This window comes from Hemibagrus wyckioides, linkage group LG26, assembly GCF_019097595.1.
Source record: "Hemibagrus wyckioides isolate EC202008001 linkage group LG26, SWU_Hwy_1.0, whole genome shotgun sequence".
NCBI lineage: Eukaryota > Metazoa > Chordata > Actinopteri > Siluriformes > Bagridae > Hemibagrus > Hemibagrus wyckioides.
The window spans coordinates 17,406,417-17,432,187 of NC_080735.1; the positions used below are offsets into that span (position 1 = coordinate 17,406,417).

General features: G+C 40.1%; 1 protein-coding gene across 2 annotated transcripts in view; it reads right to left on the minus strand.

Annotated features, from left to right (window-relative positions):
* Window positions 1-4,253: 4,253 nt before the first annotated feature.
* The window catches only part of meis1a (Meis homeobox 1 a), a 37,251-nt gene continuing 15,733 nt past the window's right edge, over window positions 4,254-25,771 (minus strand). For both annotated transcript variants that reach the window (XM_058380429.1, XM_058380428.1), the window contains 6 exons: window positions 24,085-24,230; window positions 14,958-15,034; window positions 11,338-11,396; window positions 10,704-10,793; window positions 8,771-8,853; window positions 4,254-6,753 (listed from right to left, as the gene is read on the minus strand). In XM_058380429.1, coding sequence (XP_058236412.1) covers window positions 8,810-8,853; window positions 10,704-10,793; window positions 11,338-11,396; window positions 14,958-15,034; window positions 24,085-24,230 — 416 coding nt within the window. In that variant the 3' untranslated portion in view covers window positions 4,254-6,753; window positions 8,771-8,809. The remainder of the gene's footprint in view (window positions 6,754-8,770; window positions 8,854-10,703; window positions 10,794-11,337; window positions 11,397-14,957; window positions 15,035-24,084; window positions 24,231-25,771) is intronic.

Sequence of the window (25,771 nt, forward strand, 5' to 3'; positions counted from 1 at the left end):
CCATTTGAATGTTCTTTATGTGTCTGTCTGTGCTTAATGTGCCCCCTAAGACACACACACACACACACACACACACAAGTACTTTAGTTGATAGATGAGTCTTCTCTGCACCAGTGGATTATTGGAGTCTGAGATTTCCTGAATGGACACAGTCCGGCGTTTTTTCTCGTCGCTGATGATGTCATCGCTGGCTGATCAGAGGAGCCGTGAGTCTGAGAGCACAAAGACGCCGTCAGAGTTCATAACTCTAGCTTTTTAGCTAACGTTCGGCTAACACCCGCCTGTAACGTGGCCAGAAAAACCCTAGCGAGAAACATATTCCGTACTCCAAAAGTTTTTCCCCCCGTGTTGAGGGGGAAAAAAAGAAAAATCAGAAGTGAGTGGATTTTATGAGGTTTTTACAAATAAATCACCTGCCAAAGATTTTAAAACAAGTCCTGAAGCAAGGCTCGGTTTCTGAGATCCACAGGGAAATCGTATGAAAAGAAGTTTTTTTGACCCCCTTTACGTCTCCAGACCTGATGAAATAAAAAAAATAAAGATCCAGATATAAAAACACATTTTTTTTTCCTTTTAGTGAAGCATAAATTTTATGTGTGGTTTTAAGACACTCAATTTTTCCATGTTCTTTTTTTTTTTTATTATTATTTTATTTTTTTACCCCATGATTTCCACTCTGCATGCTAATTTCTCGTTCTGTAGATGAGTTCCTCACACGACTCCTTCTGTCACGCACGTGATCACATGACCAAACGTTCACACACGTGTCACATCGGGCGTTCAGAGCGGCCCACGTCGACTGCCCTTATGAAGGAACTTCTTATCAGTCGATTCATCTCGAAACACTGAACGTCACGTCTGATAAATCACTGACTGCCGCTTTAACACCTTTAACATGTTAAAGCCTCGTCTCATCAGTCAGTTGTTTGTTATGAATCGATTTATTCTGTAATGATGATGAACAAATAGTCATGAGTGTGAAGAATGGAAACTCTGGGCCTCATCAACACGTCCTGAGGATTTAAACATAAAATGAGCTGGGACAAATTATTTATTTATTTGTTTGTTTGTTATTTATTTGATCTCTCTCTCTGTCTATCTATCTATCTATCTATCTATCTATCTATCTATCTATCTATCTATCTATCTATCTATCTATCTATCTATCTCTTTGTGTTTCTCTCTCTCTCTGTTTCTCTCTGTCTCTCTTTGTGTCTCTCTCTCTCTTTCTCACGCTCTCTCTGTCTCTCTCTTGTTGTGTCTTTCTCTCTCTGTGTGTCTCTCTGTCTGTTTCTCTGTCTCTGTCCCTCTCTCTCTCTGTCTCTCTCTCGCTGTGTTTCTCTCTCTCTCGCTTTCTGTCTCTCTCTCTCTTTCTCTCTCTCTGTCTCTCTCTCTGTCTCTCTCTCTCTGTCTCTCTCTTTCTCTTTGTCTCCAACGTCAGACCCCACACAACACATCTTTCCTGATCTACCTTTTGGATCATTTTGTCCAGTCCATCCTTTTTAATAATGCATAGACATGACCTCGACTCTGATGCCAGGACTTTGGTATTAAATTACTGTATCATTAATCATCATTAGGATTAAACACGGGACAATTACGGTAGCTAAGGTTATATCTAGAGAAGTCAATAAACTTTCTAAACGGTATGAACCTGAAGGCGCTCCTGTCTGGGTTTCGTCACATTTCCATCGGCTTCGGGGTCTGTGCAGCTCCGAGTTCTCCTGAGCTCCAGCATCGGCTCTGACATGTTTTTGTTTCCTGCTTAAATGATTCTAATTAGTTCTTCAAATGAGGGCGACTTCCTGCCCTTATACATGCTTTCATGGGGCAACCTGAGAACCTCTACATCTACACACACACACACACACACACACAGTCTGAACCTGATCCAGCCCGATATCTAATCCCGTTCTCTTCCTGTAAGTGTGACGGCCACCGGATTTATCCATCATTGACCCGTTAATCGTTACACGAAGCCATAACTGTACACATTCTGACTGGTCAGAGAGTGTTGATTAATTGTCCATTACAGCGGCTCCCAGAGTGGTTCCGGCTGCATGGTCGAATTCGTTCCAGTGGGTTTCCATAGTAACACAGTGACTGGTCTGATGACGAACAGACTTTTTTGAAATGTGAATTAACAACAACATGCTGATGTTTTCTGTAAAGAAACATTTAAGTTAACCTTTATGGAAGGAGTCTCCAGTGTCAGGTTTCTCATATAGATAGAGAGAGAGAGAGAGAGAGAGAGAGAGAGAGAGAGAGAATGTAAAACAACAGAATGTAAAAAAAAAATCCAACAACAAATTCCTACGTGAAATATATTTATATATTATTTATATATATCGAAATAAGTTCTCCCTCCTGACCAACACTGACAAACTGCCCATGCTGATAGGGCAAATGAAGGAGAGCTGCGTTCTAGCAGGACAGTCACAACCTGAGTGACCCACCCAAACACACACCCACACACACACAGCCCTGTTTGTGTTATCTTAATAATTATATTAATTTATATTTATATTTATTTTCCTACGTTTCTATGTTCCGGGAAACTCAATGTTCATTTGTTAATAAGAGATGTTCTTCTATTTACATTAATGCTTTGGTGATACTGTACATGTATATGGTCATGCCAATAAAGTGAGAGAGAGAGAGCAGAGAGAGCAGAGACAGACAGAGATAAAGAGAGAGAGAGACAGAGAGAGTGACAGAGAGAGAGAGAGAGAGAGCAGAGAGAGAGCAGAGACAGACAGACAGAGATAAAGAGAGAGAGAGAGAGAGAGAGAGAGAGCAGAGACAGACAGACATAGATAAAGAGTGTCAGAGAGAAAGAGAGAGAGAGAGAGAGAGAGAGAGAGAGAAGATGAGGAATCATATCTTTATAGCCGTTGTGATGCGAGTAAAAACAGGAATTTTTTAAAATTTTTCAATTAAATTGATTAATTAAAAAAGAAATTAAACTATTAGCACTATGTTAGAAAATGATAGAAACCCTCACACTATTATGGGAAAAATAATCCACTTCGGGTTGAAGATTTTTCTATAACAGCGAGACACGGAGTGTTTTATTCCTCAGTACGGTGATGTACAGGGCGGATTGTGTGACCCGGTATACGTTGGCTTTCTTGCTGCAGTAAATGCATCTCGCATTTCACAAGCAAATAGGAGTCAGTTCCCAGTGTGATTTATAGCCAGACTTGTGTTTTATCCTTTATGTCTGAAATAAGAAAATAAAAAAGTGAATAGAAGTGAACTGTAATAAAAGATGGGGCAGCGCGGTGGCTTAGTGGTTAGCACTGTTGCTTCACAGCAAGAAGGTCCTGGGTTCGGATCCCAGGTTTGAACAGGCAGGGGCCTTTCGGTGTGGACTTTGTGTCCTGCGTGGTACTTTGGTTTCCTCCCACAGTCCAAAAACATGTACATTAGGTTGATTGGTAATTGTAAATTGCCCATGAGTGTGTGTGGTTGTCTGTCTTTATGTGTGTGGATGAGGTGATGGACTGGTGACCTGTCCAGGTCTGTCACCCAGTGTGAGCTGGGATAGGCTCCAGCAGATCCCCGTGACCCTAATTATAGAAAAGAATGGATGGATGCTGTGTGAATAAAAATAAAAACCATCCCCATGCTGCAGTACCTCAGATGTCCTACAGGTGTCGCACACGTCCAGCTCGCGTTCGCTGTATTGCTCAGAAAATTGTAAAAAAACAAAACAAAAAAAAAACCAGCCATCAGCTATTGAGGTAAAAAGTTTTATGAAAACAGCACACGCACTCTCACACACAAACACACATAGTGCGGAAAATACAGAACATGGTGTACCGATGCGAACCAGAACATTTACAATCATGGACTTTTCTTCTTCTTTTATTTTTTCCGTGTTTTTTTCTTCTGAGCACCGTTACTCGTCCGAGAGCTATGCCAAAGCAGCAGATAGGCATAAGAAACGCAATAAACATTCATCATTTTTTGTTATTTTCATTTTTAAAAAAAACCTCTGTGCATCTGCGGCGTATTCGTAAAGGTAAACATCTTTGCATTTTGGTGTGTTGGTTTTTTTTTTGTTTTTTTTTTGCAGCACTACAAAATTATACAATCAACCTTAAAATCTTTTTTCTTTTTCTTTTTTGCAAGCTTAGTGCCTATGTCATCTAAAAAAAAATCAAACCGTACCATCGATACAAGCATTTTATTGATTTATTTATTTATTTACTGTCCTCCAGGCCTTCTTTCTTTTTTTGTTATCCCTCTTCTTCTTCTTCTTCTTCTTCTTCTTCTTTTTTTCAATGTACTTCCACATAGATCCCGTATGAAGTAGATCCTTGAAATATCCGCAGGTCGTCCTGCTGCTGGTGAGAAGAAGTGTGTTTCTTAAAGGTCTTCGTAAAAGTCTTTTTAAACATCTTAAAGGTCAGTGTTAAACCTCAAAGTGTGTATTTTATTCAGCGTGGGGTTTTTTTTGGGGGGGGGAGATTTGAGAAAGCACAGACGTGACCTCCGATAGGATTCGGTGGGATGTGTCGTTAAAATCACAGCAGGCCACACGCTGGTTTTCTGGACTGGTCGAGTCGTGTGTGTGTGTGTTATTAGGTCTTTTTGGTGTCCTCATGGTATTTATGTGTTTCTGCACATCAGCGATTTTAAACGCCTCATTCAGCTCCCCAGTGCACCTGGACAAACCCACATGAGGAGCTCAAGCACCAGTTTGGAAGACAGGGAATTAGTCAATGTGAGCTGGAGCTAAAATGGTGTGAATGGTGTGTGGAAGTCTTCGGAGCTCACGATGATCCGAAATGAACACGCTAGTTTCAGCGTCTAAACAGACGAATCACACTGGAGAGACAGCTTTTTAGATCATCAGCATCTTCATCCAGTGACCATCAGCTGACCTTCTGATACCTTCAGGTGTTTCTATCCACCACTGACCAAACAATGTCGTAACTAAGGAAGCTGATCTGCTTACTATGAAGGCTGATATTGTAATTAAGGAGGTTGATCCTGTAGTTAAGGAAGTCAGTGCTATAACTAAGGAAGTCAATACCGTTGACTGAGGAGGTCAATGTTTGTATGGAAAAATTCAATGCTATAACTAAAAAAGTTGATCGTGTAGTTACAACACTGATGCTGTAAATAAGGAAGTTGATTCTGTAACTAAGGAAATTCCTTTCTCTAAGAAAGGAAGTTGATATTGTAAATAAGGAAGTTGTTGCTGTAACTAAGGACACTGATGCTGTAACCGAGGAAGTTGATCCTGAATCTAAGGAATTTGATGTTGTAACTAAGGATGTTTCTGGGCTGTAACTAAGAGAACTGATGCTGTAACTAAGGAAGTTGATCCTGAAACTAAGGAAGTTGATTTTGTAACTAAGGATGTTGATGCTGTAACTAAGGAAGTTGATCCTAATCTGAGGAAGTTGAAGCTGTACCTGAGGGAAGTTGATGCTGTAACTAAGGAAGTTGATGTTGTAAGTAAAGAACTTCTTGCAGTAACTAAGGAAGTTGATGCTGTAACTAAGGAAGTTGATCCTGAATCTAAGGAAGTTGATCCTGAATCTAAGGAAGCTGACCTTGAATCTAAGGAAGTTGACCTTGAATCTAAGGAAGTTGATCCTGAATCTAAGGAAGTTGATCCTGAATCTAAGGAAGTTGACCTTGAATCTAAGGAAGTTGACCTTGAATCTAAGGAAGTTGATGCTGTAAATAAGGAAGTTGACCCTGAATCTAAGGAAGTTGATGCTGTAAATAAGGAAGTTGATGCTGTAAATAAGGAAGTTGACCCTGAATCTAAGGAAGTTGATGCTGTAAATAAGGAAGTTGACCCTGAATCTAAGGAAGTTGACCCTGAATCTAAGGAAGTTGATGCTGTAAATAAGGAAGTTGACCCTGAATCTAAGGAAGCTGATGCTGTAAATAAGGAAGTTGACCCTGAATCTAAGGAAGCTGATGCTGTAAATAAGGAAGTTGACCCTGAATCTAAGGAAGTTGATGCTGTAAATAAGGAAGTTGATGCTGTAAATAAGGAAGTTGACCCTGAATCTAAGGAAGTTGATGCTGTAAATAAGGAAGTTGACCCTGAATCTAAGGAAGTTGACCCTGAATCTAAGGAAGTTGATGCTGTAAATAAGGAAGTTGACCCTGAATCTAAGGAAGCTGATGCTGTAAATAAGGAAGTTGATCCTGAATCTAAGGAAGTTGATGAAGTCTGCTGTTGAATCTCTGCTTTCGCGCCACTACATAAATAACCATTTGGAGTTAAATATCAGGGTAAATACATTAATAATTCACAAAATAAGCCCACAGTGTGATACTCATGCTAATGATATTAAACTACTTCCTCTTAGCCAGCTATGGGAGGTCATTTCTGGGCCTTCAATCAAAAGTCCTAGAAAGGAGCACAATAAAGCCGTTTAAACCCCTGAACAAAATACAGATTTGAGGTTTAACATTGGAGCGTCTTTATCCTTTAAGGCAGTTCAGTCTTTGTCTCCAGGCCTACAGCAGGTAAAGCTGGGGGTAGTAGAGGAGCTTTCTTTTTCTTTTTTTTTTTTCTTTTTTTTTTGACCCATTATGATTGATGTCCCAGTCCTCGCCAGACTCCAGCTGGGGCGGCCATTTTGAACGAGACGGCTGTAACGGCCTGCTGAAGCAGTCTCTGTGGTGGCAGCGAGGCACTTGCATTCCTTAAGCCACGGAGAGGTAATTTATCAGGCTTCTGGGATTTGTAGCGTTGACGATTCGCCATCTTTGGTGCTGTAAGAAAAAAAAAAAAAAAAGAAAGCAAGCGGTCAGTGTGTTTCAGTCTCAGACGCGGAAAACAACAGTGAGTAGAGAAATATCAGCTTTTACAGTCTACAAAATCTCTCTCTTTTCTTTCCTCAGTACTGGAGCCAGCGCTGTTTCAAGGAACCAGATGACGTTTTCAGAAACTGGAACGTGTCTCCTCGGCTGTTTTCTAGAGCCAAACCGCTACGTTTTCAGCTGTGGGACTTTCCTAATGAGCGGCGTGACAATAAAAACAACCGTGGAGGATTTTACATGTTCGGGCTTTTACAGCATACGTAGACGGTGATTACGGGACGTGTGAGATGTTTTAATCACTTTGTGTTGTTTATTCTAGCTGTGTAGCTGCTTAAAGGAAGGGGAACTAGCATGAGTGTTAGCGATGTTTAAGAAATAAAATATTCCACTTTTTTCATTTTTGAGCTTTTCCCATGCTTCTTGTGTACTTCAAAGGTTTTAAAGTTTCCTCGGGTGCTGCTTGGAACCTGTTCTCATGGGGAAGTTGTAGGCTCCAAAATGAAATCAGAAGAACCTTCAAAGTTGATACATATTTTTGCGTAAGGTTTCAGCAGGAGTCAGGGGTAAAAACTGAACTAATTAGAGTTCTCTTTCTCCTTCAAGGGATCCCTTTCTGAAAATGGAAGGTTGAACTATATTTAATTGAAAAGGAATTTTAACATCTTCTATACCCACTTTATTCCTAATTAGGGTCACAGGGATCTGCTGGAGCCTATCCCAGCACACACTGGGGGAAAGGCAGGGGTACACCCTGGACAGGTCACCAGTCCATCACAGGGCCACACATATATAAACAGACAACCACACACACGGGCAGAACATGCAAACTCCACACAGAAAGGCCACACACACAGGATTTGAACCCAGGACCTTCTTGCTGTGAGGCAACAATGCTAACCACTAAGCCACCTAAAGGAAAATCCGGCCCTAGAAAATATGTTTAATTTGATTCTATTTATATATTTATACCTTTTCACTTCACATCAGGATGATATTGGACTACCTGTGTGTGTGTGTCTGTGTGTGTATGATAGTGATGCAGTTCATCTAGGTTTCATCTCTACATAGGATGCAGTGGCGCTTTAGTCCTTTTAGTCTTCCGAGTTCTCTCACCTCTTAGTCTGTCCACTCTGCACAAACACACCAGCTCCCAAAGCTTAGGCGCTAATCCCGCCATCAACACCATCACGCTTATCATCTCGTCTATCGCTAACTAGCCGAGTCGCGTCTCCGCTGTAACTGCGTCATATAGCTGCATCGGATTTACCAACTTCTCCGCTATTCTACACCGGATTTCTCAGTAATGTCACATTAAACGTCGCTGGGAAATGTGGAGTGAGAAAATAAGCTCTTGGTCTTCTTCGACAAAACCTGACTGTCATCACCCAATAAATTCTACTCCCGTTGAATGCCATTGTAACTGCACGAGCAATAACAATATCGCCCTGTGACATCAGAGTGGGATGTGGGCGTTCAACGTGCTCGAGTCGGAGAAGAAAGGAAAAAACAGCTGAGCAAATAATACGTGGATTTAACAAAAGAAAGGAAAAGAGAAAAAAAGAAGGAGAGATTAAGGAGGGTAAACGCTCAGCTCTGAGAATTGCATGCAGAAGGGGTGGAGTTCAACTGTACGGGTGTTGTGGGGCATTATGGGATATGACAGATGTATTTGTTTGAGTACAATGAATCACAGAGAGGGAAAGAAAAGCTGCACTGCTGCAGAGGAACTAACAAGCTCTCTCTCTCTCTCTCTCTCTCTATTTAGCTTGTCCTTTCTTCCTTGCATCATTTGTCACTCTGACTCAAAAACGCTACAGGATTTCTGTTTTTATGTGAAATGTGGAATCTGATTTAAAAGAAAAACTTGTTTCTCTCTCTCTCTCTCTCTCTCTCTCTCACACACACACACACACATACACACACACACACACAAACATGTTCACACACGCACAGTCTTGACTGGACTCACCTGACACCTCGGTAGGTGTTAAGACGCACTAGACGTTGGTTACATGTAGTGCCACTGACTGTCCATCCCCATCCCCAATGAACCTGAGAGAGAGAGAGAGAGAGAGAGGGAGTGAGTGAGAGAGAGTTATTCACTGTTGAGTCTTTCATTCTAGTACACTTGAATAGCTGTGATATAAACATGTTTAAAGGAGCAGTTTGTAATATTCAGGGCCCTCTGCTGCCAGTGAGGTGAATTACAGCCTCATTAAAAAGCTGAATCTATGACTCGATGCTCGACTCGTGTTTAAGGAAAAGGAACAGAGCTGAGCAGCTTAGTTCCTGCTGGCGATAAAGATAATTTATGGGTGAAAGAAAATCTCTGCAGAAGCCTGAAATTAAAGAGATGATCCAGGTATTACGCAGGAATGGTGTTTTCTAAAGTATGTTTCATGGTATATGATTCCTACAGGTGAAGAAAGACCTCCAAATATTTACTGCACATGTCGCTTCAGACACTGATCCTGTAACTACGGTAGCTAAGGAAGTTGATCTTGTAACTAAGGAAGTTAATGCTGAATCTAAGGAAGTTACTTCTGTAACTTAGGAAGTTTATGTTGTATCAAAGGAAGTTACTTCTGTAACTAAGGAAGTTAATGGGGTATCTAAGGAAGTTACTCCTGTAACTAAGGAAGTTAATAGGGTATCTAAAGAAGTTACTCCTGTAACTAAGGAAGTTAATGCTGTATCTAAGGAAGTTACTTCTGTAACTAAGGAAGTTAATAGGGTATCTAAAGAATTTTCTTCTGTAACTAGGGAAGTTAATGCTGTATCTAAGGAAGTTACTCCTGTAACTAAGAAACTTAATAGGGTATCTAAAGAATTTTCTTCTGTAACTAGGGAAGTTAATGCTGTATCTAAGGAAGTTACTTCTGTAACTAAGAAAGTTAATAGGGTATCTAAAGAATTTTCTTCTGTAACTAGGGAAGTTAATGCTGTATCTAAGGAAGTTACTTCTGTAACTAAGAAAGTTAATAGGGTATCTAAAGAATTTTCTTCTGTAACTAGGGAAGTTAATGCTGTATCTAAGGAAGTTACTTCTGTAACTAGGGAAGTTAATGCTGTATCTAAAAAAGTTAATGCTGTATCTAAGGAAGTTACTCCTGTAACTAAGGAAGTTAATAGGGTATCTAAAGAAGTTACTCCTGTAACTAAGGAAGTTAATGCTGTATCTAAGGAAGTTACTTCTGTAACTACGGAAGTTAATAGGGTATCTAAAGAATTTTCTTCTGTAACTAGGGAAGTTAATGCTGTATCTAAGGAAGTTACTTCTGTAACTAAGAAAGTTAATAGGGTATCTAAAGAATTTTCTTCTGTAACTAGGGAAGTTAATGCTGTATCTAAGGAAGTTACTTCTGTAACTAGGGAAGTTAATAGGGTATCTAAAAAAGTTAATGCTGTATCCAAGGACATTACTTCTGTAACTAAGGAAGTTACTTATTTAACGAAGGAAGTTAACACTGTATCAAAGGAAGTCACTCCTGTAACTAAGGAAGTTAATGCTGTGTCTTAGGAAGTTACTTCTGTAACCAAAGAAGTTAACGCTGTATCTAATTAAGTTACATCACTAACTAAGTAAGTTAATGCTGTATCTGAGGAAGTTGATCCAGTAACTAATGAAGTAAATAAGGTGAATTCTAACTTGTAAAAACTATGAAGGTATATTCGCCTGGTATGCAGTTTCTTTTCAGCTGGAGGCGGGGCTAATTTTTGGGCTGGCAAAATGTAAACACAGGCCTGAAATAAAGAAACTAGCCAGAACTGTTACACTGATTATGTATAAAGGTCTCTGAATGCATGTCATTCTTACAGGTCACTTTCAGGAACAGTTCTAAACTTTGCACACTGCCCCTTTAAACACGTGAACAGTACAAAGCATGCACTGGAAATGTCACCTGGGGCTCTGGCGGCCATGTGAGCCTGTCCATCCAACATGTATCCTCCCATGGGCTGACTGTCAGGAGTGTACGGCCCACCGTGACCCACTGCAACAACACACACACACACATAAACTCCGGTTAGAGCCCTTCTAAAATCAAGTATGTACCGCTGTACCGTTCCAGTGGTGCATTCCCGTTCCCGATCCCTCCCACCCCAGCCCATTAGCGTACAGTCCGTATGGGGTTTGTGAGCTGTGTCTGGTTAACTGGCATGAGGGCAGCAGTTCAGACCCACAGAAATGCCTTTGAACTTCCCCGGCTCCCCTCCCTGCCTCGGCCTGGAGCCTGCCCGACCCGCACACCCCCCTCACAGCCCATAAACTTTACTACAGCTCAACAGAAACAAGACTCAGACAGTCGGGAGAAAAAGAGCGAAAAAGAGAGAGAGAGAGAGAGAGAGAGAGAGAGAGAGAATAGAAGGATGAAATATATCACTCGGTTCAGCGATTCGTTTTGCGCCACTTAATAAAGACTCTTGGAACTCTGTTAACGTCTTTGGTTCATATTGGACCCACTTAGTGGAAGCGTGTGAGAGCGCAGGCGAGAGTAAGCCAGTAGGCTTTAGCGAGAATAGCGTTGGTGGACTCACCCGCGCGGTTCGACTGATCAATCATGGGCTGGACTATCCTCCTCCTGGCGTTGATGAACCTGGACAGATAAATAGATATAATGAGAACCAGCTGGTTATACGCCACAGTTCTTTCAATCTCATCACGAAATTCTAAGAGCACTCAACGGATTCCTTCAATAATAATAATAATAATAATAATAATAATAATAATAATAATAATAATAACAACGATAATAAAATTTGTAATTATAATAATAATAGTAATAACAATAATAATAACACTAATAATAATAACAATAATAACAATAATAACAATAATATCAACAACAACAACAACAACAATAATAATAATAATAATAATAATAATAACAATAAAATAATAATAGAATGTTGTGAAAAGACATACTTTTGTAAATTCTTTATAATTTTTTTATCTATATCTGTACATTTTTTTAGCAAAGACACACACCAGTTTCCACATAAACACACAAACAATAACCAGTTGTCACACAAGCCACAAGAACAATTCCACAACCTTTTTGTTCTTTCTATTATATGAACACAGGCGCTGATGAAGCTCGATGTATCACTGCGTTCTCTCTCGCTGAGATATCTGCTCAAATTAATAGTAAGGGACATTTTTTCATTTTCTTTTATTTGTGGTAGGCCGACAAGCACACAGTCTGATTTTTTTTTAACACAGCTTTTCTCATACTAAAATTATTTATTATTATTATTATTATTATTAAAGATTTACAGTTAACTTTTAAGTTTGTTTTGTAAATGTATTATTTTAAAATTTAGAAAAGCATTGAGCCACTAGTCCTTGTTAAAAAAGCGGTGCTTTAATGTCAGGGATGTCGGCGTACAGAGTGCTTTTTAGTATCTCTTCCCCTACAGTGCTTCACCTCTCACCCTTTGACTCTGCGACCCCATGTGACGTCACACACTGAGCAGAGGTGCAGCTCTGGTCTTCCTCAGTCTAAAAACCCCCCTCGTGGCCTCTGACCTGTAGGTGCCAGTGCCCTGGGTCCGTACATGATTTATGTCCCTGCTATTTGACCTCGGGGCACGCGGTTCCATTTCCTGTTCCCTTGAAAAAAAAGCTGGGGGTCGAACGCCACAAATGGCCGGCGCTGAGCTAATGAAGGTTGTGCTCCAGAAATGGGAAGAGCTAAGATAATTTATGGAGGATAAATGAATCCGTTTTGAAAAGATTAAAAAAAAGGTGTCCTTGACTTGAAATGAGATGCAGAGCATTAAAGCGGGCCAGAGAAGTGATTCCATTTGAAATGATTTAACGCTAATCTATAACGTCTCTCAGAAACACGGCTACTAAACCCTGCCTTTCATTTAGCAAGATTTTTTAAATTACCTAAATGTTCCACCGCTACCTTTCAGCTTCTACACTACCTGCAGATTTTCAGCTAAAAGCTACGAGAGTTGCACGTTACCGCGTCAACGACAATGAAAGGTACCGTTTATTACCCCTTTTTCTTTTTTTGAGCCTCCATGCTGGTGTATTATAAGGGATATGAATATTAAAACTGACCCCAGACCAGCACCACAGGCCATAAATCAGCTCGGTTACGACACGCCACCTGTCCAGTGACCAATCAGAGCCGAGAACAAAACCCCATACGGTTGCAAATCCTGCCCCCTCTTTTAGGGGTAAAAGTTTGACCCTTGGCTGACCTCTCGCTTCACACCATGAGGCTGGGTTTTTTACGAGCGCCAGGCTCTGCCTCCTCATCATGTACACACGCACACCGCACGCTCACATGGCAAGCATGTACCATAAATACAAAGCACGCGGTAAATATGCTACTGCTATTGGAGCCACTCTCTCTCAGAGAAGCACGGATGAAGGTTGTTTCACCCAGACACGCTACATAACATAACTCCAGTGCTGTGCGTCCATCCTGCATCCTGACTGTGTGTAGAATGAATGGATTGAAGTCAGTAATGAATTCACGTGTTGTTAGGGACACTTGGGCTGCTCAACCTCAGGACTTAAAAACACATGGGTCGCACCATCATAAAATGCCCCCCGGCCTCACCGTAATGTGGGGTTATGCAGCGGTCAGCCTTTGTCTGCGTGTGTGTGTGTGTGTGTGTTTAAATAAACCAGTCCAGCTGTTCACTGTGAAAATTCTGTTTAATTTGACAAGTGCTTGTTTGCACTCCTCGTGCCGCCCCCTCACCTGTTCTGAAAACGGACCACACTGTTGCCGTGCAAAGGCGTGCTCTGGAAAGATCTGGCAACGCTCTACCTTGTCACTGTGGTCAAGAGAATGCGTGACTACGTCAAGACTGATTTTGGTGCCTACTGATTGAACTCGATCATTCTAAACGTGGTATGTTCCAAATCAATTGCATTCTAGAAGGATCAGGCAACATTGGGAAATGTTAGAATCACTGAGGAAAGGTTTAACTACAACGTGGGGAGGGGTCTGCGTTTTTTGTGTTATTGCACGTTCAACCCTAGTGCAACGAATTACCAACATACTCGTGTGCCACCAGTGCATTTGTGCATTTCAGTTTGCACTCTAGAAAGATCTTGCATCATCCTAGGGAACGCAGAACACACCAAAAATATAAATAAATGAATAAAAGCATTAGGTATGTTCCAATCCAACTCGCATTCTAACATGATCTAGCAACATGCGACAAAATAATTGCCATCAAAAGCGATGGGGGGAAAAAATGTTCTAAATCAACAGACATTCTAAAATGATCCAGCTTTGCATTCATAAATGGAAACGTTTCGTTACGCCAGAGAAAAAGGTTGTGTTCAATCCAGAATGGTTTATTCATGTTGTAGAATGTTGTTGGAACGCAGGACTACGGTGGAAAAAACTGGGAGAGTTCTGAAAGACGATCGAGAATTCCACATGTTCCGGTTAAGCTCTACCTTCTAGAAGGAGCTGGGGGACGACATAAAATGTTCCCGTCCTGCAGGACTACAGTGGAAGAGAACTCGGTGTGTTCTAAAAGGAACTGGCGAAGGTTCTAGAACATCCCTGTTACCATGGAAACGCAGCACAAGGGCTCAGTGGTTAAAACGTTTGGCTGATGATCATAAGGTTGCGAGTTTAAATCCCAGGGCCACTGAACTGCCACTGCTGGGCCCTTGAGCGAGGCCCTTAAACCTCATCTGCTCTGTTGTATAAAATGAGATAAATGTAAGTCGTGTTTGCGATAAAATTCTGTAAATGTACGCCAACAATGACATAGCACAATCAAGTGGTTGAAGAACTGTTGCTAGGCAACTGTAGAATACGGACTGTTGCTAACACCGAGACTAAATCAATTAAATCATCACCACTGAGACTTTTACAGGAAGAAGAACGAAAGCAAAATCGTATTAAATTTCCGGCATTCCGTATTTTCCAGTTACCTAGCAACAGTTCTTTAACCACTTGCCTGTACTGTCAATGTTGTACATTTAAAGCATTTTTCACAAACACGACTTATATTTATATCAATTTTTCCTGTGAAAGTCATGATTGGGTTGCTAAATCAGTGCTACAACTAGCTAGTCAGCTAGCTGCCAACTAAATCAGTTGTAGCATTACAGCGTACACAGCAGCACAAACATTTAGCATCTCTGCATCTCTGCGCTTGAAAACACTCACCAGTTGTTGACCTGGAGGATGGTGAGTCCCGTATCCTGCGCTAACTGCTTCTTCTGCTCTTCAGACGGGTACGGGTGCTAACACACAACACACAAAACACAACACACTCTTGTTATACTGAGTGTCAGACATCGTACACACACATAATAACACGGCGATTATCCGATAGTGGAATCCGATACTGGATTTTAAATCCGGCGGTAATATAAAAAGCTCCTGAAGTTAAAACTGCTATCGGATTTCTGACGTCTTAAGACGAAACTGGATTATGGGCTAATAATCAGGTTGTTGAAATCGCAGAGGTAGGTATACGCTTCATCGGATATCCGAGGATCTATTTTACGTAGAGTCATGTCAGATGAAGGAAACATCGCGGACTGACGCTGGGTTAAGTGACGACCCGACAATGAGGAAGGGGAAGGATAGAAAAACACACAGGAAGGAAAAACACACAAAGCAAGCAGGAATAGACGAGATATACAGTACACACAGTGGGATTAACTCATAACAAACGCACAGATTATTAACCAATGAGCAATGAGCGGCGGAGTCACGGTAACCAAAACAAGAAACACACATGGAGACATGAGAACGCATTGAACTTGATATTTTTGAGGTAGAGAGTAGGGAAGAAGACGGATGAAAACGTTTTCTGTTAGCTGGTTAACATGCTGGTGATGTGTTTACTTGCTCAGATTAGAACTTTAGGGGAAGCATGGTGGATTAGTGGTTCGTACTGTTGCCTCACAGCAAGAAGGTCCTGGGTTTGAATCCTGGGTTGTGGTGTTTGCATGTTCTCCCCGTACATATGTGGGTTTACTCTGGGTACTCTGGTTTCCTCCCACAGTCCAAAAACATGTATAAAAGGTTGATTGGTAATTCTAAATTGCCCATAGGAGTGAGTGTCTGTCTATATGTGTGACTCTGTGATGGACTGGTGACCTGTCCAGGGTGTACCCCTGCCTTTCGCTCAATGTGTGCTGGGATAGGCTCCAGTAGTGACCCTAATTAGGAATAAAATGGGTATAGAGGATGGATGGATTAGAAATTTAACTGACAAATTGCTCGGTACGCCGCCCGACCTCACGCAAATACTGCTATAATCTCAAACAAAACCAGACACGTGTCGGTTTGTTTACTGTTGACGCTGTGAGCAGCCGCGTTGCTACGACATCACGGGCTCAGGGAAACCTTCCCGCCGTTCACAGGAGGAATTTATAGTTGTTGGGGTTTTTTTTTTTAGATTTTTGTTTCTATGAATGCACCATTTTCCCCATCACTACTCTCCGAAAAAACAGTATTTAGGAATCTGGAAAATCGAGTTAGCTCATTAGCGCATTAGCAGCACAGTAATTCCAAAAAGGTTATCTTTATCTTTATTTTTATTTTTAACACAGACAAGGTCACAGTGAATAGATAGTGTGACTGACAGAAAGTAAAGTATTAAATTACAAATACAGTTAAGTTACTAGAAGCTCCTTAAATTCTGTGTGTTCGCTAATTCTATGCTAAGAAACAACAACAACGCTGTAGTGTTTGTTCAATTAAACACAAATAAAACTTCCAGCATTTACAAAATTTGTCCCGTTAATCAAACCTACAGCTGGAAACGTTACATTAAACTAAGTGACTGAAAATATAGGCTAGTTGTGTGATCAGCTTTGCTAACGTTTCTGAGCCATGTCCAGCAGTTGATCTGTTAGTTAATGCTAAAAGCTAGGCAAGCGTTCTAGCCCACTAGCTTCAGGCTAAGCTGACTACTTTGCTGTGTTTTTAGAACAAGTAGGAAGTTTTCGATCATTACGTTAGCTAACGGTAATCTAACATGTCATTGCTGAGTAAATCAGGTGCACATAAGATACATTTTTAACGTTTTAACGTATCGTTAGAACAATAAAGTAGTTGAAATGGTGGATTTTGTGAATTGTTCCATTTGGAAATTTCAAACTTTACATGATTCAGAATTCCACAAGTGCTAAATTTGTTTGTCAATAAGCGACAAATTGAATGTTTTACGATTTCAGGAGCTGCTGTTATTCCTTCAGGTCTAGTTAACGACCGTAAGCGGAATTCTGTGACAAAAGGCATAAAAACAACGGGACCACAGGAAACGTGGGTGCCAGTGGTGCTAAAGTGAATGCGTTTACATTCTGGTTCCTTAACGCCGAGCAACAAAGTAATTACGAATAACAATCCCGCAATCAAGAGCAACACAACCCCCTAAACCCCGCTCGTAACCCGGAGGGAATCTGCGTCGGAAACGGAGAACAGCGGAGCGTGCGATTACCCGCTGACCTCGGATCAGACGCTAAATCTGACTGGGAGCTGAAAATACAGAGAGACCAGCGCTAAATCTGAGCCCAGGTCAGCGGTGTTAACAACTCGGCCAGCGCTCCAGCGTTTGGGTGCCGAACACCTGTCGCTATTCCTCTGCTAGCAAATGGAGGGTGAGCTTTAGTCAGCTTTAGTGGTTTACAGCTGAACGAGCCTGCTTTGCTCCCTGGGTGTTGAGGAAGTCTGTGTGTGTGTGTGTGTGGAGGCGATTATCCTGTTTTCTGGGGTAGTAAAACTGTTAGTGCCCTAATTATCAGTAATTCTGGGGGAATTAAAGTTAAAACACCTTTAAAACACACCATGTGTGTGTGAAAAAAGCGAGAGAAAAAAAGAAAAGAAAAAAATGAAAAAAAAACCTACGAATGGAAACATCAACAAGCATTTTATTTAAAAATAATTAAATAAATAAATAAACAAATAAATAAATAAATTATAAGACTCCTGGAGTGACATTTTCAACTAAAACGATATTTTTTATCACGGACGTTTCCAATTATTGTCGCCTCCCCAACATTCCTCTGAGATTAGCCGGCCAACATGGACAGCCTTTATTCTTTTCTTTTTCTTTTTTTTCCACCGTCAGTGTCCGAGCTCACAAGATAAGGTCCGTCTGCTCGGGTTCCTTATTTTAACACTGTTTTTCACGCAGCTGCGTGTTTCCTTTTTAGACGATTTTATACACTAATTCTAACTTTACTGGTTAAATGAAGACTTACAGTGTTGGTGTGAATCTGTCTAAATACAAAATAAGAGTCTTATCATGTCAGGAAATCACGGGGGTTAATTTGACGCTTTGGAAAAACACGGAAAATTCATCGTAAATTTCGATATTGAATTAACATCATTTTGAATGAAAAAGATAAAAGTAGCATATGCTAACTTTTTTTTAAATATAAAATGTACGTACATTTTTTTTTAATTGCAGAAATCAAACAAGAAAAAATATCTCCGTGTCTAAATTTTTGAATTTCTAAATTTCTCAAAAAAAATTTTTTTGTTTGTTTTTTTTTGTTTACACAAATAAATTACAAAACAAATACATTTGGTGAGAACTCCTACAAGCATTATTAAAATAAAATAAAATCCATATTACATTAATTATTTATTTTCAATCAAATACAAAAATAAAGGCAACATACTGCGCAAAAGTCTGGACAAAAAGATTTACAAAAAATTTACAATTTATCTGTGAACAAACTTGAGGAATTAAAAAAGAAAATTTTAATTTATTTTTCTTTGCACTCAGTTCTCTCGAGTCTCTCGCTTCGTTTCTTTCTTCCATCCTCTGCGTATTTGATATATTTGACGCATTAGATAAAGTCTAGATATAACATCATACGTTATCACTCGCCTTGAGAGAGATTTTTGTAAATTATATTTCTAGAAATCGTGAGCTGTCTTTTTTGTACGGAAATGTGTAAAAATGAGCTATAAGCAGGCTGATGGTTTTTGACGATGACAAAATCAGAAATATTAGATCACTTTGGCCATATTCAAGATTTAGCTCCACTGTATGATGTTTTAGCGCCTTGTTACGTGCTCAACGTTTTCAGAACGCAAAATATATCTCGTAAATTTGACAATCTATATCTAAAACCCGACACGCAGCATACGTTGAAGCGGCTTGTCACTGCTGCACTGTTTATCTGTTGAATTCTTGGAAATTTACGTACTGTAGCGTGAAAAAATTTTTTTTTCCCTAATGGACACAGGAATGGAATCATGACTCGAAGGAATAAAACACAAAGTCAGGGAGCGAGTGGATTTTCTGCTAATCCCCTGCTTCTCCATCTCTCTTCACTCCACCAATCTTCCCTTACCACCTCAAAGGGAGGGGGAGAAAAACAAGCCCTCATGATGAATCGCCTCTCCTCTCTTTCATTCTCTCCTTCATTTTTCTTTTTTCCCTTCACCCTCCCGGATTTTTTTCCCCCCTTCTCGGCGCAGGGCAGTGACGGAAATTCCCCACGGCTTTTCTCAGGGTCCCGGGTCCCCCGATGAGGCTGTCAGCTCCGTAATGGATGATGTTTTGATAACAGTGAGTTCGACCCTGGACAGATGGAGGAGAGGAGAGGAGGAGAATAGGGAAACTCTGAGGGATCTCTGGCCCCCCGTTTACCAAGAAAATCCCCCTCCTCCACCTCTACAGTGTTTTTCACCCATTTACCTTAGTGACACTAATAGAGTCTTGTTCATTGCTTCCAAATGTCTCGGCACTTCAAAAGGAGCGGTAAGGCAAACAGAAAAAAGGCGCAAAACTCAAATCGGTAGCGTGAAAGAAAAAAAAACCCTTTTGGAGATCAAAATAAAAAAAGAAAAAGGCCGCATATGAAGGAAACCAGAGGCTGTTAATAAAAAAGAGGACAAGTCATGGAGAGGGCAACCGTGCCAGCCTCTGATCTATGGTGCAAAAGTAAACGTGTGTGTGTGTGTGTGTGTGTGTGTGTGTGTGTGCGTGTGTGTGTTTAAATCCTGGTGGATATTTTCTCCTTTTCTCCAAAAGGACACTAATATCTCACTGGTCCCCGTTTGGCAGGTCCTCACATGGAAAAGTGTGGGGTTTTTTGTCCTTTTCCTTTTACATAAAAACTGCAGATTTTCTTAAAAACGTCTTTAAAAATAAAATCAAAATAAATAAAAAAAAACAAAAGTTTTCCTTTTAGTTACTAGAGGTTAAGGTTAGACTCTGGTGCAATTAGCATCAATGCATCGTGTGTGTGTGTGTGTGTGTGTGTGTGTGTGTGTGTGTGTGTGTGTGTGTTTGTGTTTAAATCCTGGTGGATATTTTCTTCTTTTTTTCCAAAAGGACACTCATATCTCACTGGTCCCCGTTTGGCAGGTCCTCACAAGGAAAGGAAAAGTGTGTGTGTGTGTGTGAGTGGGGGGTGTCCTTTTCTTTTTACATAAAAACTTTTCTTAAAAACAATAAAATCGTGTGTGTGTGTGTGTGTGTGTGTGTGTAAAGCCACGAACTTGTTAATTAGTCTGGCGCCTGTGATTCTTACAGCCACCCCGAAGATGAAATTAAGCAATAATCAGCAGGCGTAGGTCGACCAAATTAAATTTTACAAACATCAGCATGAATAAGAAATGAAGAAACGGAAACAGTGAGAGTTTTTAACGGTGGACGGAGTGAGCACGCGCGCGCGCTGGAGTCTCAAATACATTTATATATATATTTCTGGCCTCGTGACATCAAAGGGAGCTCCGACGAGCCGCACGGTTCCGCCGTCGTGTGTGCTCTCTCTGCAGGGATCCTCCTCGAGCTCCGAGCTGAAGGATTCCGCCATGTCCGTGACCCCTGACATTTAACGCGCTTTTTTTTCTTATTGTCGGGGGGACCTCAGACAAAGTTTGTCCACGTGTCCGCCGCTCCGTTCTAACGATTTTTCGACCTTATCGCAAACACGTCGTCGATTCGCGCGAAAGGTGTGGTCGCACACTACCTCCGCAGCGCGCGCCCTCGAGCCTGCGCGTGTCTCCGGTATTTTACTGTCGCACCTCAAAGAAAACGGCGGCGGCGGCGGTGTGACGTTTTATTGGCCGCCGCGGAGCGCGAGCGCGGGGACGCGTGTCATCGGGAGAGCGTGCGTTTGATTAGTGAGATATGAAACGAGAGCCGAATGCCCGCGCTGTTCCCGTTCAACTGCTGCTGGAGGCTTAACACACTCTGCTGCACATCTGCTAACAGGAGGGCGGCAAATTACACGCTAATTACCCAGCAGTGTGTGTGTGTGTGTGTGTGTGTGTGTACACTTAATTAAAATAGCTATAGAAGGAAATACACACACACACAGGACTACAGGATGTGATTTCTTTTTCCCCCCAAACAATTTTCAGTCATTTTCATTCGCAGCTCATAGACACCAAAGTGTCCAAAGTTCTCAGACTTCCATCATGACACCGCCACTAAGTTCCTCAAAAGTCTTGGAAAGTCTTCAGATTTGAATTTTTTTTTTTACACAAACCATTAAAAATCTTTCCTGTTCTTTGTTTCCTTTCTTCTTTTTTTCTCCAGTAGATACACAAAATCTGTTCATCTGTGTTTAACACGAAAGTCGGACTCTGAACCTCATTCACCTGAAATCGTTTCTTTCTAAACAAATTCTGCTAGAAATCTGAATGAAAACCTTTGCTGGAAACTTGATCAATGTGGCTTAAAGATGTGAATTTTCAGATACAATTTTTTGTTTCTGTTACAAAGCTATGCACTTTGACTGAACGAGCAAAAAGATCCTCAGATTTGTGTTGATAAAATCATTTTTTTATTTGTTTTTTCTCCTACTTTTTCCTCCAAGTAACATAAAACATTATAATTCATCTATTTCAACAACGATGGATGGAGAGAGAGAGAGACAGAGAGAGACTGATGGAGACAGAGAGAGAGAGAGAGACAGAGAGAGACTGATGGAGACAGAGAGACAGATATAAAGTGAGAAAGAGAGAGAGAGAGAGAGAGAGAGAGAGAGGGATATGAAGTGAGAGACAGAGAGTGCAAGACAGATGGAGACAGAGAGAGAGATCAAAACAGACAGATATAAAGTGAGAGAGGGAGAGGGAGAGGGAGAGAATCGTCAGATTTGTGTTAAAAAAATTATTATTTTTAAATTTGTTTTTTTACAGTAAAGAATTTAAACTTCTTTTTTTTCCTGTAGGACAAAAATGGTTTCAATTTGGTGTCAGGTCACTTTGTGTCACAGTCGAACCCAATATTTTTACATTTCAACAAAATGTTTCACATTTCTAACAGTAATCAGGTGAGATTGGGGAAAAACGCTAAAAGAAAAAAGTTGCAGAAAAAAAAGTAGCCCACATGTCCACAAACAAATGTTTTAATTCCACCCCACTGTTTCTTTCTTTCTTTACTTTTCTATTTCTTTCTTTACTTTTTACTTTCTTTCTTTTTTATCCCTTATATTTATTTATTTTTTATTTATTTATTTATTTTTATTTGTTTTATCCAAAAACGTTCTTTAAAATGTAATGATTTGGGCCAAATAATTTTAATACATTTGAAAAATAAATAAACAAATAAGTGAATGGATGAATTATAAATAAATAAATAAATAAATAAAATGTAATAAAATAAATAAATAAATGAAACTTAATAAAATAAATACATAAAATAAATTAATAAATAAATAAAATTCAATAAAATAAATACATAAAATAAATAAATTATTTATTTATTATTAATGTATTACATATTTGTTAAATAAATAAATAATAATAATAAAAATAAATAAATTGTTAGTTCAAAAAGTCTTTTTAGAAATTCTACTATAAGAATAAATATGTGAATTTCCGATGCTCTGTTCAATCTAGTAAATCAAAAGGCAATGATTAAGGTAACGTATTACATTACACGAGCGAGGAGTGTGAGTGGGTTCGAATCCACGGGTCCTCGGAGTTCAGGAGATCAAAATATTATGCAACTGTTTGCCGCGATCTGTTTGTCATTTACGTGATAGAGTGATAGACTGCAGAAAACTCATGACAATATTTAATTAAAAATGGTTTCAAATTCCTCGTTTTGAGATTTTTTCGCTTGAAATTTCAGAAGAAAAAAAATTCGGGCAAATAAAATGATTTCCAGATTTTTCTTTTTCAATTTTCAAATTTGATAATTCTTCTTAATTCTATATAAAAATAAATAAATAAATCGAGGTGAAGAACAGATCTATGAGCAGACAGAACTGATGTTAGGTTTGTTTTATAAACGGTATAGTGAGAAGATATTTCCCCATGATGGGTTTATTCTGCGCAGCGTGTAGCGTTTACTTTCTGGTGTTTATTCTCTGGTGTCTGCAGATCCTTAACGTAACGCAGCCCCGGTGCGGTGGCTGTAAACCGATAGCAGCAGCACTTCAGCTCCAGCTCGACTGGAACCTATGGCTTTTAAAGAGACTCTCCGGCAGCCTATAACATTGTTGTCGTGTTTAATCTAAAAATCTCTGTGAAAGTGCCTCCGTGATACGTGTTTTAAGCTTCTTTTTTTTTCTTTTTGCCGGGGAATAAACTGTGGTATGTGTAACAGCTGCTATGGAATGTTGTCCTTTTGGAGGCCCAACGATTTGCTCCAACAGTAAAATAAATTCTTACACTGCTCCTTAAACATCTATAAACACAGAGAGAGGGGGGAGAGACAGACAGAGACAGACAGAGAGACAGATATGAAGTGAGAGAGAGAGAGAGAGAGAGAGAGAGAGAGGGAGGGAGAGAGAGACAGAGTGAGAGACTGATGGAGAGAGAGAGAGACAGAGAGACAGATATGAAGTGAGAGAGAGAAAGAGAGAGAGAGAGAGAGAGAGAGAGAGAGAGAGAGAGAAAGTGAGAGTGAGAGTGAGAGAGACAGAGAGACAAATATGAAGTAAGAGAGAGAGAGAGAGAGAGAGAGAGAGATACAGAGTGAGAGAATGATAAAGTGAGAGAGAGAGAGAGAGAGAGAGAGAGAGAGTGAGAGAGATAGAGAGACAAACAGAAAGACAAACGTGAAGTAAGAGAGAGAGAGAAAGATAAAGTGAGAGATAGAGACAGATAGAGAGACGGACAGAGAGACACATATGAAGTGAGAGAGAGAGAGACTGACAGAGACAGAGAGACAGATATGATCTGAGTGAAAGAGAGAGAGAGAGATATGAAGTGAGAGAGAGAGAGAGAGAGACAGAGAGAGAGACTGACAGAGACAGAGAGACAGATATGAAGTGTGAGAGAGAGAGAGAGAGAGAGAGAGAGAGAGAGCTGTGTTCCCTTGTATAAATATTAAATTTAAGATATAAATATTTGTTCCTACTGTTAGGTGCTGGAACAGCCACGCTCGCATGATGTTGGTTGCCACTTTAGGGAAAATCCCCCGTTTTTTGTTGTTCCTCCTGTCCTTGTCCGTCTCGTCGTCGTCCCCCGTGCTCGGAGAGGCAGCACCGTGGTCCAAAAGGTCACCTGTTGTTGAAAGCGTCCCATAAATAACCTTCTTGAAAAATGTACAAATCAGTGAATAAAACTATGCTTTGTGTGTTTATTTGGCAGTTTTTTAACGGGCTGTAAAATAAAAATCCTTTTGCCAATAAATTCACGTGTAAATCTTCCGCTTTTTATTGAACTTAGCGTTTATTTAACTGAGCTCTTTGTGTACATTTCTGTTACGCCTCACAGTCGCAAATCTATATATCCGAACGGAGATGAAAATAGAGAAAGTTTACACACTAAAAAGATGCTAGAAATAAAAAATGTCGGCGTAAACGTGTCGTTTTTAACCATTAACAATGTCACCATCTCTCCCTGCCTTTCCTATTAACAAGACGGAAAGCTAACTGCTAATAAACTAGCTAGCATTGCTCATAAATCCATACAAGTATTTATCTCTAAGTCATGATTAGCATCATCGCTCTATAACAATAGCCAAATCTGTCAGGAATACAGCATAAAAATACAACAGATTTTCACTAACATGAACAGAAGCAGCTAGCGTAGCATCTAGACTCAGTGGCTGAGGTGAATTTAGCACTGAGGTAACAAGTCTGACTCAAACACACATCATTACAAAAATATCTACATAATGCAACGAAGTCAAAAGGCATTCGATGTAATTAAATTAACACAAAATCACCTCAAAATCCACTGAAGCAGGTCGTTTTAAAACCATTTATTTAGCTTTTTTCCCCCGAAAGCTAATAAACTTTCGATCTAACAGAAATTTTAGCAGACATTAAATCTAATGACAAAATCATCCTGTCACTTTAAACTGATATGTATATCCCACCCTCTGCTCCCGCTGTCTCTAGCAGCGACTGCTTGCTACCCGGCATGCTAGCTGCTAGCGAACTAGCTCATGACTGTAAGTGAGATTTCAGGATCTGCAGCATTATGTCCCATGGTTTATTTAACAGCACTCAAAAGTATCATAAAATCATAATAATGTCCGATATGTTAACCAAAGCAGCTAGCTTAGCAGCTAGACTCAGTGGCTAAAGGTTTTTTGGTTAGCATGTTGTGTTTTTTTAACAGTTAGCTCCTTTCTGATGGTTTAGACTGATGATGTGGGTGTGTGTTTGGGTCGATTGTGTTAGTTTAGTGCTAAATTCACCTCAGTATTAAATTCACCTCAGAACTAAATTCACCTCAATGACACTAACTAAATTAGCAAGCTTCTCATTAAATGTTTCAGGTGAATTTAGCATTGAATTTAGCTTTGAGGTGAATTTAGCACTCAGGTGAATTTAGAGCTGAAGTGAATTTAGCCTTGAGGTGAATTTAGCACTGAGGTGAATTTAGTTCTGAGGTGAATTTATTATTGAGGTGAATTTAGTTCTGAGGTGAATTTAGCACTGAGGTGAATTTAGTATTGAGGTGAATTTAGCGCTGAGGTGAATTTAGTATTGAGGTGAATTTAGTTCTGAGGTGAATTTAGCGCTGAGGTGAATTTAGTATTGAGGTGAATTTAGCGCTGAGGTGAATTTAGTTCTGAGGTGAATTTAGTTCTG